Below are 12,472 nucleotides of genomic sequence, written 5' to 3'. Positions count from 1 at the left end.
AATATTCAGTGATGAATCAGTGGGCCGGTGAATGCCTACAACTGCAGAATATGAGCCAGCGATATCCACATGCAATCCTGGAACACGTTCGTGACAGCCCCAAAGTTAATGTGTTTTGTGTCCTTAGCAAATTAAAAGCGTATGGCCCTTTCTTCTTCATGGAGCTGCTACTGTGTATCTGCAGATGCTTGAAAACTTTCTGATTCACAGATCGATGAAAATGACCAACATGGGATGGTTTATTACTTAGCAACATGATGAACCTCCTCATTTCTACATCTACATCTATATCCACACAGATACCCCGCAAGCCACCATACAGTGCGTGGCAGAGGGTACCCTATATCAAATTTATCTAAATTTTCTCGAAAAGAACTTCGCCTTCCCTACAGGGATTCCCATTTGAGTTCCCGACGCATCACCGTAACGCATACGTGTTGTTCGGACCAACCGGTAACAAAGGTAGCAGCCCGCCTCTGAATGGCTTCGACGCCTTCCTTCCGTCCGACCTGGTATGGATCCCAGACACTCGAGCAGTACTCAAGACTAGGTCGCACCAGCGCCCTATATGCGGTCTCCTTTATAGGTGAACCACTCTTTCCTAAAATTCTCCCAATAAACCGAAGTTGATCATTCGCCCTACCACAGTTTCACATGTTCGTTCCACCTCAATCGCTTTGCAACATTATGCCCAGATATTTAAATGACTTGACTGTGTCAAGCGAGACACTAGTAACACTGTATCCGAACATTACAGCTTTGATCTTCCTACTCATCCACATTAACTTACATTTTCCCACATTCAGCGCTAGCTGCCATTCATCACACGAGCTGGAAATTTCGTCTAAGTCGTATGTTCCTACAGTCACTCAACTTCGACACCTTACCACACCCCACGGCATCATCAGCAAACAACCGAAGGTTGCTGCGCACCCTGTCAGCTTTTCCCAGGGAAGTTCGAGGCTTCGTCGGTAATTGCGCCCCAGGTCGGTGGATTGGCTGAGAAGGGGCAATAGCATGGCCATCTGGCAACCCAGTCTTGACACCAATGGATGACTTTCTCTAGGGTTTCATTAAAGATGGTGTGCATGTTCCACCCCTACCAAACAATTTAGTCAACGTGACAAATCGAATCTACGATGCTGTTGTACAAGATACGTCCGATTTGCTCATACGAAAGTGGGACGTAATTAATTACCGGTAGGATATTTGCCGCATCACAAATGGTAGTGACATCGAATCAAAATGACACTTTACAGATTTATGTGAGCCTTGAAGATTTTTGCTACAAAATGAGATGTTTGCCGATTCTGTATCATTCCAAATTTGTAAAGCCCGTTTTGACTCACACTGTATGTTAACTTATGAGCCGTGCGGGGTAGCCGTTCGGTATAGGGCGCCTTGCCGCGGTTCGCGTGGCACCCCCCGTCGGAGGTTCGAAGGTTCCAGTCCTCGCTTGGGCATGGGTGTGTGTGTTGTCCTTAGTGTAAGTTTAAGTTAGATTAAGTAGTGTACAAGCCTAGGAACCGATAACCTCAACAGTTTGGTCCCACAGTACCTACCACAAATTTCCAATTTAACTTATGACTTCAGTATCCTCAAAGATGCCAATTATTCTTATGGCAAAATGCCATGTAGGTATTTCCTGTAGCAGCGGTTTTTGAATGTGAGGCGAGGTATACCTGGGGGCATTTACCCCCTGAAGAGTAAAGTGAAATTTTCGGAGAGGTAAAAGCAAAAAGGGTTCGATTTCGTTTCGGTCAGAAGGCTCTATTACTTTGAATAGAGGATTACTATAATCACTATTTCTTGAGCCTGTAATACTGATTACATAAATTATCAATAATTACATTTTTATTAAATACTGGCATTAATCCTAGATTATTAAATCCCCGTAAAATTTACAATGGCAGTTGGATAGAAAACAGGACATTTTGTACTTAATTTGGTATCGAATATTCCATTGATGACCCAATAATTGTAATTAACTAACGCATGACCTATAAATTCTTTTGAATAAATTTGGAGTAGTACAATTTACGGTGGTTTAGTAGCAATGTGACATTTTTCCGTCCTTTAGTGCTCTAGGGTTAACAGGTGTAGATATTACAGCTTGTGAAACCCACTCCACACACACGCTTTTTACTTTTTACTACACATCTGTGTCAGTAAAACTGAGATATAGACACTTGAATATCTCATGAAAATACATTCTCTGAGTAGTAGGTAGTTCCCACAAGGGCCCATAAATTGCTTCATCACCTATTTCGCAACAAACAAACGAAATGAAAGACAACACAACAATATCCGTGTAACAGCTACTATGCTGCTGCAGGACTTACACAGCATTGTTATTAGGTAGGTGTATAAGTTTGTAGCGTTTTACTTTTACATGTTGATGTTCCGGTTTCTGCGGGTTTGTCTATCGATCGTCATTTTTGTTTGTAGTTCACTGTTGCTGTTTGAGTATACATACTGTCATTTTTTTCATTTGGAGATAGTGAGCGGGGCTGTGGACGCTTGAAAATTAAGTACCAAATGGAGAAATCTGAACACTTTCGACACAGCCTTCTGTTTAATTTGAATAGATGGGTGGAAGCAGCTCAGGCTGCCAGAAGCATTTGCGCGATGACACCTGACACAGCACGGCAAGAAAATGGTTTTCTTGTTTCAAGGAGGATCGTTTTGACATTAGTGGCTCTCCATGTTCAGGAAGACCTTCGTTTAGTGAAGACCGTTTGAACGCATTAATCCACAATGATCCATGTCAGTGTATTCAAGAACTGGCAGATGTGATGAACTGTGATGTGAAATGCAATGGGGAAGGCTCAAAAAATCAGGGCTGGCCATATGTGCATCTCTGCTTGGTCGTCACCAATTGGCTCATTAGCAACAACGAGCATTCCGATCCTGTATCGTTACCGGTGAAGTGAAATAGTGTGTTTATTCTAACACAAGGAAAATAAAGGAATGTTTGAGCCCAAAAAAAGCAGCCACTCCACTACAAAGACCTGTGAGCATCGATAAGAGATAATGTTGTGCATTTAGTGGAACAGCGAGGATGTGTTGTAGAACGAATTACTTCTCCGAGGTGTAACCATCACTGATGACGTTTATTGTCAACACGTGGGAGGTCTTGCACACGCAGTCGAAGAACGACTACCAGGAAGACTGGATGAAGTGGTGCTACTCCACGACAACGCCCTCCCCCAATCTGCTTGAGTGACAAAAGACTACACAGGGGTTGAGTTGGGAAGTCATTCCACAAGCACCTTATTCGTCTGATCTTTCACCCTCCGATTTTCACCTCTTCCGCTGTCTATCCAACAATCTTTAAAGAACTTCCATTTCGGATGAAAATGCGCTCGCCGCGCGGAATTAGCCGAGCGATCTAAGGCGCTGCAGTCATGGACTGTGTGGCTGATCCCGGCGGAGGTTCGAGTCCTCCCTCGGGAATGGGTGTGTGTGTGTTTGTCCTTAGGATAATTTAGGTTAAGTAGTGAGTAAGTTTAGGGACTGATGACCTTAGCAGTTAAGACCCATAAGATCTCACACACATTTGAACATTTGAAAATGCGCTCCGAACATGGCTCGAGTTCTTCGCCCCAAAACCACTTGATTTCTACAGTCGTTGAATCGAAAAGCTACCCCAGCGTTGGCGGACCGTTGTAAATAGTGGATGAAAATAAATTTTTTATGAGTGAAGTTTCTGTTACGCGTGTCTGTTGTGTTTGTTCAACTATAAACGCTGCGAACTTGCGGACCAACCCAATATTATTATTATTATTATTATTATTATTGTTGTTGTTAGTGTCAGTTTTCGTACACAAAGCACTGGCAGCCTGAAGTCTTCCAATTTCTGTCATTTTGGAAGTAAGGAGTACAGCGGTCAAGCGATTTCCAAACTAAGTATGCTGTAAACAATTTAACCTGGTTGATCTTAAGTCGGTGAGGGGTGTGGGTGAAGCTAGTGTCGCTAGGGAGAGGAGAGGTGCAGACGAAGCATATTTCATAACAAGTGTGGATGATTGGGTTTCTTTTCTGCCTACACGGCAGCAGTCACGAAATCATGAGACTTGCTTCATCATTTTATAAAAAAATCATTGTAGATAGGTAGTATTAGTTCGTGGTTCAATAAAATATAAGCATACTTAGGCGCCAATGTTGATGATTGTGAGGGGCGGGCGACGGTACTAGGTAACACCAATCAAATTTCTCGTTCCAGGACATATTCACCAATACTGGCTCAATTTTTGGCATAATCTATGACTTCATTTTTGGATGGCACTTGTCATTCTGCGTTCCAGTTCTATCTGGTTCTATTCTGAGGGTTTCAAAAGAGAGCTTTGCACGCACTCATCAAAGCTACCTACATCAACAGACATATTTAAGAGACAACACTCACACTGTTAGAAGGAAAGGAGCTGTCGTGGTAGAAATATTTTTTTTCTTTCCTCTATTACATCTCGAACCTGTCTCTCCGCGTCTGCGAGCCCGCAGTGCCATATGACTTTACCGTTTCTTTAAACCTCAACCAGTGAAATAAAGTGTACGTAAGTGGTCTGTAACTACAATTCGGTGCCGTTTTGTAAGTCAGAATATGGAGTTGCTCTTGGCTAGCCCGGAGAGCGGAAGGATAACTTGTGACAAAAAGAAAAATAAATAAATAAAAATAAATAAATAAAAAAAATTATTTTGAAACTCCGCTCAAAAATCATTTTGAAACCGCGGATGAAGGGTTGAAGCTACTATTTGGACATTATTGGACGTTACGAATAATCGGTGCTTAAGGTTGAAAACTGTGGTTGAAGAACTCTATTTTTCGCGTTACGCATTTTTAAGGGCTACAAGTAAATAAAGGCATCTTATGTAGAGACAGTCAGCAGATCAGGTATCTTCAATTTCTACTGCGTACTAAGAATGAAACGTTGTTAAGTTTTAATTTATTACTGTTATCATGTTTTCCTTAATAGAAATGGCAGACACATCTTTAATCTTTTAAAGCAAATGAAGCATTGTACTTCACTGCTACATTACTCCGGAAAAGTATTTCCAGCCTAGGGTTGGTGCCATTCTGCAGTGTAACTGATGTCCGCCGACGACGATTAGAACCTACCGTACAGAGCAGTTGTACTTTAAACCATGACACACGGCAACAGGTATATTTTTGTCTCAATAATGCTGTACCAATTTTTATGCCACTTCTTTGTTGTTCGTTTCTGTCGGCTATGTTATTAAAATAGCACTGATCACTCTTCCCATATTCTACAATATCGCAATATTTCAAACCAATGCCAATCTTTCGAATAAAAATTACTCCTTTTCTAAAAAAAGATTTATTTAAAAAAGAAAAATTTTAGCTCTATGGCTAATGGATATTTCGCTGTTTTTACTCGGGTATTAGTAAAAAATGTAAAAACACCTGTTATAACCGAGACCAAACAAATACCAGTTATTCAAAATTAAAATACCGGTATCGGTTTTAACCGGTCGGTTTTTCTCATCCCTAGTTTAGGCACAGCACTTTTCTCGGAAAGCATTATTGCTAGTGCGCTGCTGACAATGGAAGATTAGTGCTACCATCTATTGAGAGCTTTCACAAATTTCACGCACCAGATGAGCCCCTGAGATGAGTGAACGTCTCAGCGCGGAGAACATACTTGTGATTTTGTGCAATGTGAGTAAATTTTGTTACTCAAATATCGAAGCTTCTAGGGAGCATTTCATTTAAAAATAAGAATAGATAACTATATGTACGTTTACAAGAGATACTTCTACTTTACAAGGTACGTTTGTGTAATTTGAGAGCCTAAAAATTACTTCTGTAGTTTCGAAACCAACACAAACATGGCGATAGGACATGTTTACGCTGTTCTTTGGGACACATTCACGCATTATTTTTCATTGCCACCTTATCTGAAAACAGGTCAAAGAAACATAACAACAACAGCAGTTGGAGCCGCATTCTAAGAAAATTGCGCACAGGAGGATAAAATGTAGAAACTGCTAAAGAAGCTATTTGAGCTAATGAATCCGAAGTAGAAGGAATTAATTCTGTAAGAGCAAGACTGGTTGGATGATTTGGGGGCGGGGACCAAACTGCGAGGTCGTCGGTCTCTTCGGACTAGGGAAGGAATTTGGCCGTGCCTTTTCAAAGGAACTATCCCGAAATTTGCCTGAAGCGGTTTAGGGAAATCACGGGAAACCTAAATCAGGTTGGTCAGATGCAGGTTTGAACCGTCGTCCTCCCGAATGCGAGTCCAGTGTGCTAACCACTGCTCTACCTCGTAAGAGCGAGGACTGATAAGGAGAAATAATTGCTAAAAGCATGAATGAGGAAAAGTGTGGACGAGCCTAGTTCTGATATCATTAGTGTTCTGCCCAAAGGCAGGTTTTCACGTGGTAACTCTCCATGCACCTACTGTCTTTTGCCATCCTCTTCAGCTTCGCGTAATTTCCGCTTCCCTTTACGTTGTCTATCGTCTTGTAACTCCTCCTTCCTTTCATCTCGCGTGTCAACGAATGCCTCACTCAGGTCTTCTTCCTTGCTCTTATAACTTGCAGCAGTCTAGTGAAAAGGATGAAAATAGTCTTTGTATTTCCTGCTTGATACAATACAACCAGACAAAAAGAAATCAAGAATGGGCTGAGTGCTGTAGAGATAAGAGATTGGCTCATGACGATTGTCACATGAAACACGTAATTTTTTTGTGTGCTTAAGTCGCAAGTTGGAGAGTGATAATGAATAGGCCGTTAAGGGGAGTTCGAACGGAAATTTTTTTTCACCTTTAGCTATTTTTATCTCATTTGCAATTTTTCGAATAAAATGATATACATATATCACTTATAAACTAACATGGGAAGTATTTTATTTTATTTTATTAAATATAATCTACAACGGTTGAAAATGTAAAAAAAAAATTTACGTGCATTACCTTTAGGTCTAATAAAATCGGTGATTTTTTTTTATATAGAAGGCTGTGGATTGCTGTGTTATAAAGGTTAAATTACGTATTTGTATTGATAGCACTGTCAAAAACAGTTTCGTATCGACGCCAAAACGAAGTTTCTTTAAGAATCGTGGGTTTCATGGTAATAGATTTTCGAACAAAGGGAAACATTGTGTTCAACATGTGGTGTGTGAAGTTACAGACAATGAAATACAGTCAAACTCGTCAGTATCTAGAGAAACACCCATTAGTGCTTCGAAATTAAAATAAAATGTTGTGACACACAGTTTTCTCAGAACGAAATTGATGTAAATGGTAGGTTTGGTTATATTCTGATAGATTTACACATCCTAACAACAGTATTAGGTGAATGTGTGTGTTACAATATATGTGGAGGGCCAGTTACTTTACATGAAGACAGTGAGGTACCAAATGGACTTGCCAGGATACTTATTAATTGTGCCAGTTGTAAATATACTCATTCATTTTGGAATTCTGATAAGTGTAAAGGTAATTATTTTGAAGTAAATGTTAGGTGGTTTTATGGATTGAGAGCTATTGACAAAGGACACACAGCAGCAGAAACAATGTGTGCCATGATGAACATGCCACGCCCACCTTGCAAAATCGTCTAGTGTGCAGGATTTATTGTAGCTGCCGTGGGATCTGTTGCATGTGAGTGAATGAAGGGTGCTGCAAACGAAGTTGTTGAAATAAATGTTGGTATGATTGATATACCAGTAGCTTTTGATGGCACTTTGCAAAAGCATGGCTACACTTATAAGAATTCTGTTGCTACGGTGACCAGTGTGGATACTGGAAATGTAATAGATTTCCAGGTTTTAACCAAACATTGTTATAAGTTTATATCAGGGAATGAAGAATGGCATATCTGTGACAGAAATCTAGAAGGAACAAGTGGTGGTATGGACGCCTCTGCAGCTATTGAAATTTTTAGTCGATCTGTGAACGAAAGGGGAGTATGTTACACCAAGTTCTTAGGTGATGCAGTCGCAAAAGCATATAACAGTGTAGTAGCCGCTCAGCCTTATGGTGAGAAGATTATCACAAAATTGGAATGTGTTGGTCATGTCCAAAAGAGGATGGGTACCATATTGAGGAAGTTGAAACAAAGTTTGAGAGACTGAAACAAAATGATTGATGAACTACAGCAGTTTTATGAAATGGTCATTAGAAATAATACTGAGGATTTGTTGAAAATGAAGCAAGAAATAGGGGCTACTTTCTTCCACAGACAGTCAACTGATGAAAAACCAATACACCACCTTTTCCCTCCTGGACCTGATGCATGGTGCAATTACTGCAGTCCCCAGTACTCAAACAGTGCATACGGCCATAAACATTCCGTCCCAGCAGCAGTCACGGATATCATAAAACCTATTTACAGAGACCTGGCAAATCTGCATGGTCAGACTCAATATCCCAATAATTTTACATGGACTCGATTATCAAAAAATGTTTTTCTTGGAATGAAGACACTGAAGTGGGGGGGGGGGGGGGGGTCAGTGATGCTGTTATTGGTTTTAATGATGGCAATATTGGTGGCGTGAAAGTGCTACAGCATATGGGAATTAATCCTGGAGCAAACTGCATCAGAGAACTTTAACGGATGGTCAAGGTTCGCATTGATAAAGGAGAGTATGCAACACAGTTGGCCGCTAAGGATTCCATGAAGAAGAAAAGAAGAAAAAACTTGGAAAAATATCAAGAGGATGATATACAGTACGGTGCGGGGTGCTTCTGAGTGACTAAAATTAAAAAAAATAAGCATATATTAAGTGAGTTACCGTCTTTTGAAACTTTAGAAGCCGTTCCTGCAAATTTACATTTCCGTTGCCTTTTGCCCTAAATCTCAGAAACCACTTCGTAGAGTGTTCAAATTTTCAGGGAGTAGTAACATACATATCCCGAGTCTGCTGAACTAAAAGAAAAAACATAATGTTACGTATAACATAAAGGAGTTTTGCTATTTGGGGAGCAAAATAACTGATGATGGTCGAAGTAGAGAGGATATAAAATGTATACTGGCAATGGCAAGGAAAGCGTTTCTGAAGAAGAGAAATTTGTTAACATCGAGTATAGATTTAAGTGTCAGGAAGTCGTTTCTGAAAGTATTTGTATGGAGTGTAGCCATGTATGGAAGTGAAACATGGACGAAAAAAAGTTTAGACAAGAAGAGAATAGAAGCTTTCGAAATGTGGTGCTACAGAAGAATGCTGAAGATTAGATGGGTAGATCAAATAACTAATGAGGAGGTACTGAATAGAATTGGGGAGAAGAGGAGTTTGTGGCACAACTTGACCAGAGAAGGGATCGGTTGGTAGGACATGTTCTGAGGCATCAAGGGATCACCAGTTTAGTACTGGAAGGCAGCGTGGAGGGTAAAAATCGTAGAGGCCGAGAGATGAATACACTAAGCAGATTCAGAAGGATGTAGGTTGCAGTAGGTACTGGGAGATGAAGAAGCGTGGACAGGGTAGAGCTGCATCAAACCAGTCTCAGGACTGAAGACTACAACAACAACAACATGTATAATTAAAATTATATAGGACAACGTACAAAAAAGTACAAAAAATTTTAATCGTGTAGTTGAAAAACTGTATTTCCGAAATCAGTGGTTGAAATGCAATTGTTGTAGTTCAGTAGGGTCAGAACATACAGTTTAATGTCCTGGAAAGTTTCATGTCTATGGCTGCAGTGGATCCTGAAATACAGGGAAGCCAAGTCACTAAATTTAACAATGTCTGGAAAGGGCGTTCCAACTCCCCTTAATTATCATTCAGACTTTTAAGTAGGCCGTATTATTCTAACAGGTGGAAGTCTGCAAAAAAAATTGTTTACTGGCAATAAGATTGTTGTGTTTCGCCATAGTACGAGGTGACAGAAGTCATGTGATAGTGTCGGCCCTCCTTTTGCATGACGTAGTGCAGCAACTAGAAGTGGTATGTAATCAACAAGCAGCTGGAAGTCCCCTCCAGAAGTACTGAGCCACGATGCCTCCAAAGCCGTCCGTAATTGCAAAGGTGTTGCCGGAACAGTGTTTTGTGCACGAACTGACTTTTCGATTATGTCCACAAATGTTCGATGGAATTCATGTCGGGCAATCTGGGTAGCCAAATAATTCGCTCTGTTTGTCTAGAATGTTCTTCAAATTAATGCCGGCAGGGGTGGCCGAGCAGTTCTAGGCGCTACAATCTGGAACCTCGCGACCGCTACGATAGCAGGTTCGAATCCTGCCTCGGGTATGGCTGTGTGTGATGTCCTTAGGGTAGTTGGGTTTCAGTAGTTCTAAGTTCTAGGGGACTGATGGCCTTAGCAGTTAAGTCCCATAGTGCTCAGAGCCATTTGAACCATTTTGAACCAATGATGAACAACTGTGGCTTGGTGACATGGCGCATTTTTATCCATAAAAATTCCATCGTTGTTTGGCAACATAAAGTCCACAAACGGCTGCAAATGGTCTCCAGATAGCGGAAAATAACCATTTCCGGCCAATGCTCGGTTCACTTGGACCACAGGAACCAGTCCATTTCATATAAACAGAGCCCATTATGGAGCCAGCACCAGCTTGCACAGTGATTTGTTGAAAACCTGGGTCCATGGCTTCGTGGAGTCTGCGACACACTTGTATCCTACCATGAGCTCTTAGCAAAGGAAATCGGGACTCGTATGACCAGGCTACGGTTTTCCTGTCGTATCGGCTCCAACCAATTTGCTCAGGATATCAGGAGAGGCACTGCAGGTGATGTGCTGTTAGCGAAGCCACACCCGTCTGTTTACTGACACCATCGTCCGGTACAGCCAGATTTCGCCGCACTGCCCTAACGGATAAGTTCGTCGTACGTTCCACATTGATTTCTGCGGCTATTTCACGATGTGTTATTTGTCTGTTGGCACTGACAACTCTGCTCAAACACGATGCTCTCGGTGGTTAAGCGAAGGTCATCGGCCAGTGCATTGTCCATAGTGAAAGGTAACCGCAGATATTTTGTATTCTTAGCACACTCTTGTCACTGTGGATCTCGGAATATTGAATTCCCTAACGATTTCCGAAGTGGTATGTCTCATGTGTCCAGCTCCAGCCACCATTCCGCGTTCAAGTATGTTAATTCCGGTCATGCGGCCATAATCACGTCGTAAACCTTTTGGCGTGAGTCACCTGAGTGTAAATGACGTGTCCTCCAATGAACGCGATACTACTGCCATCTGTATATGTGCATATCGCTATGCCATGACTTTTGTCACCTCAGTGTATAGTGGTTGCTAAAGCCGATCATGGGAGGTAACACACGCGCAATGTTGTACGCAGGGTTTTACCGAGTGCAGTACGACACAGACAACTGGGCTCTGCTGGTGCAGCAGCTCCTGAGCGACCACGAGGTGATCCCGCCCGTCAACCGCGCTCTGCTGCTGGACGATGCGAGGGCGCTGGTGGAGGCCGACCTGTTGCCCCTCGACACGCTTCTCAACCTGACGTCCTACCTAGCGCAGGAGATGGACTACATACCCTGGCTCGAAGCCGAAACCGTGCTCAGCGAACTGTCGTCGATTATAGATTCTGGCGAATTCGACGTAAGTATGCTTTAAACGTACTGTATTTCTCGTGTGTCTTACATAGCTATAGTGCCCGGCGTCGCCCAGGATGTTCAATACCTGCAACAAAATGATCGGCCCTGTGCCATGTTGGCACTCATAGCGAATACAAGCCACATGGGACACTGCAATCGCTTTGAATCGAAGGCCAGATTTAAATCACTGGGTGTCAATGGAATGTGACGGATGAATACATCTTCACCTGTATGGAAAGATGATTAGTTACGTCATGTGTTATTACAATTTGCGATCTCATCTTTTTATATTTTGGGTGAAAAGTTCACGTTGCAGTTCTGGAAATCTCGGGTTCTGCTCGATGTTTTAATCGGCCCCCGATCTAGTGACTTTTGTTGGTACTGCTTCCACGACCTGTCTTAGCGTTTGTCTAGTACTGTGGATTTCAACAGTAAAAATAATTGTGAAACACGGATTAAAATATCTTCTAGGGTATATATCATCTGTAACAACAGCAATTAATCAATTAATAAAAGTTTGCGATCACGTGTCTGTCAAATTCTTCGGCTTTCGCTCGTCGCGCGACCTAGTGAAGTCCGATGGTACTATCTTGAAGACGGGTATTGTAATTCATTCTGGCTACAGGAATTATATGCAGTAAACCACGATATATTTCGTTTGGTAGGAATTTAATTTTTCATTAATTTCCTTCATTCTTTTACCTGAATGTAGGAATTTGAAATAAATCGGCCAAGAACTTCGAAGTAAATCAGTCAACCAGTCAACTACTTTTCGAGGTGTTTGGTAACAACATATATATGTCGCAGAAGGAGCTGACCAGACTGTCGCCGTGTTTTTTAATTGTCTGTCTATTGTTTTACCTGTCTGCTTCGTATGTATTTTTATTAGCATCATCTTCCCTTTGTTCTATGTTTTAAGTTCCACGATTTTTT

The 12,472-nt window shown here is 41.6% G+C and overlaps 1 protein-coding gene across 1 annotated transcript in view; it reads left to right on the top strand.

Moving 5' to 3' along the window:
* LOC126251917 (aminopeptidase N-like) overlaps positions 1 to 12,472 on the top strand; it is a 196,821-nt gene that overhangs the window by 91,523 nt on the left and 92,826 nt on the right. The window contains exon 12 of the mRNA XM_049952649.1: positions 11,281 to 11,543. Coding sequence (XP_049808606.1) covers positions 11,281 to 11,543 — 263 coding nt within the window. The remainder of the gene's footprint in view (positions 1 to 11,280; positions 11,544 to 12,472) is intronic.

This window comes from Schistocerca nitens, chromosome 4 (assembly GCF_023898315.1).
Source record: "Schistocerca nitens isolate TAMUIC-IGC-003100 chromosome 4, iqSchNite1.1, whole genome shotgun sequence".
Lineage (NCBI taxonomy): Eukaryota > Metazoa > Arthropoda > Insecta > Orthoptera > Acrididae > Schistocerca > Schistocerca nitens.
The sequence above is the reverse complement of the archived record's forward strand: the minus strand, read 5'-3'. Positions and strand labels throughout refer to the sequence as shown.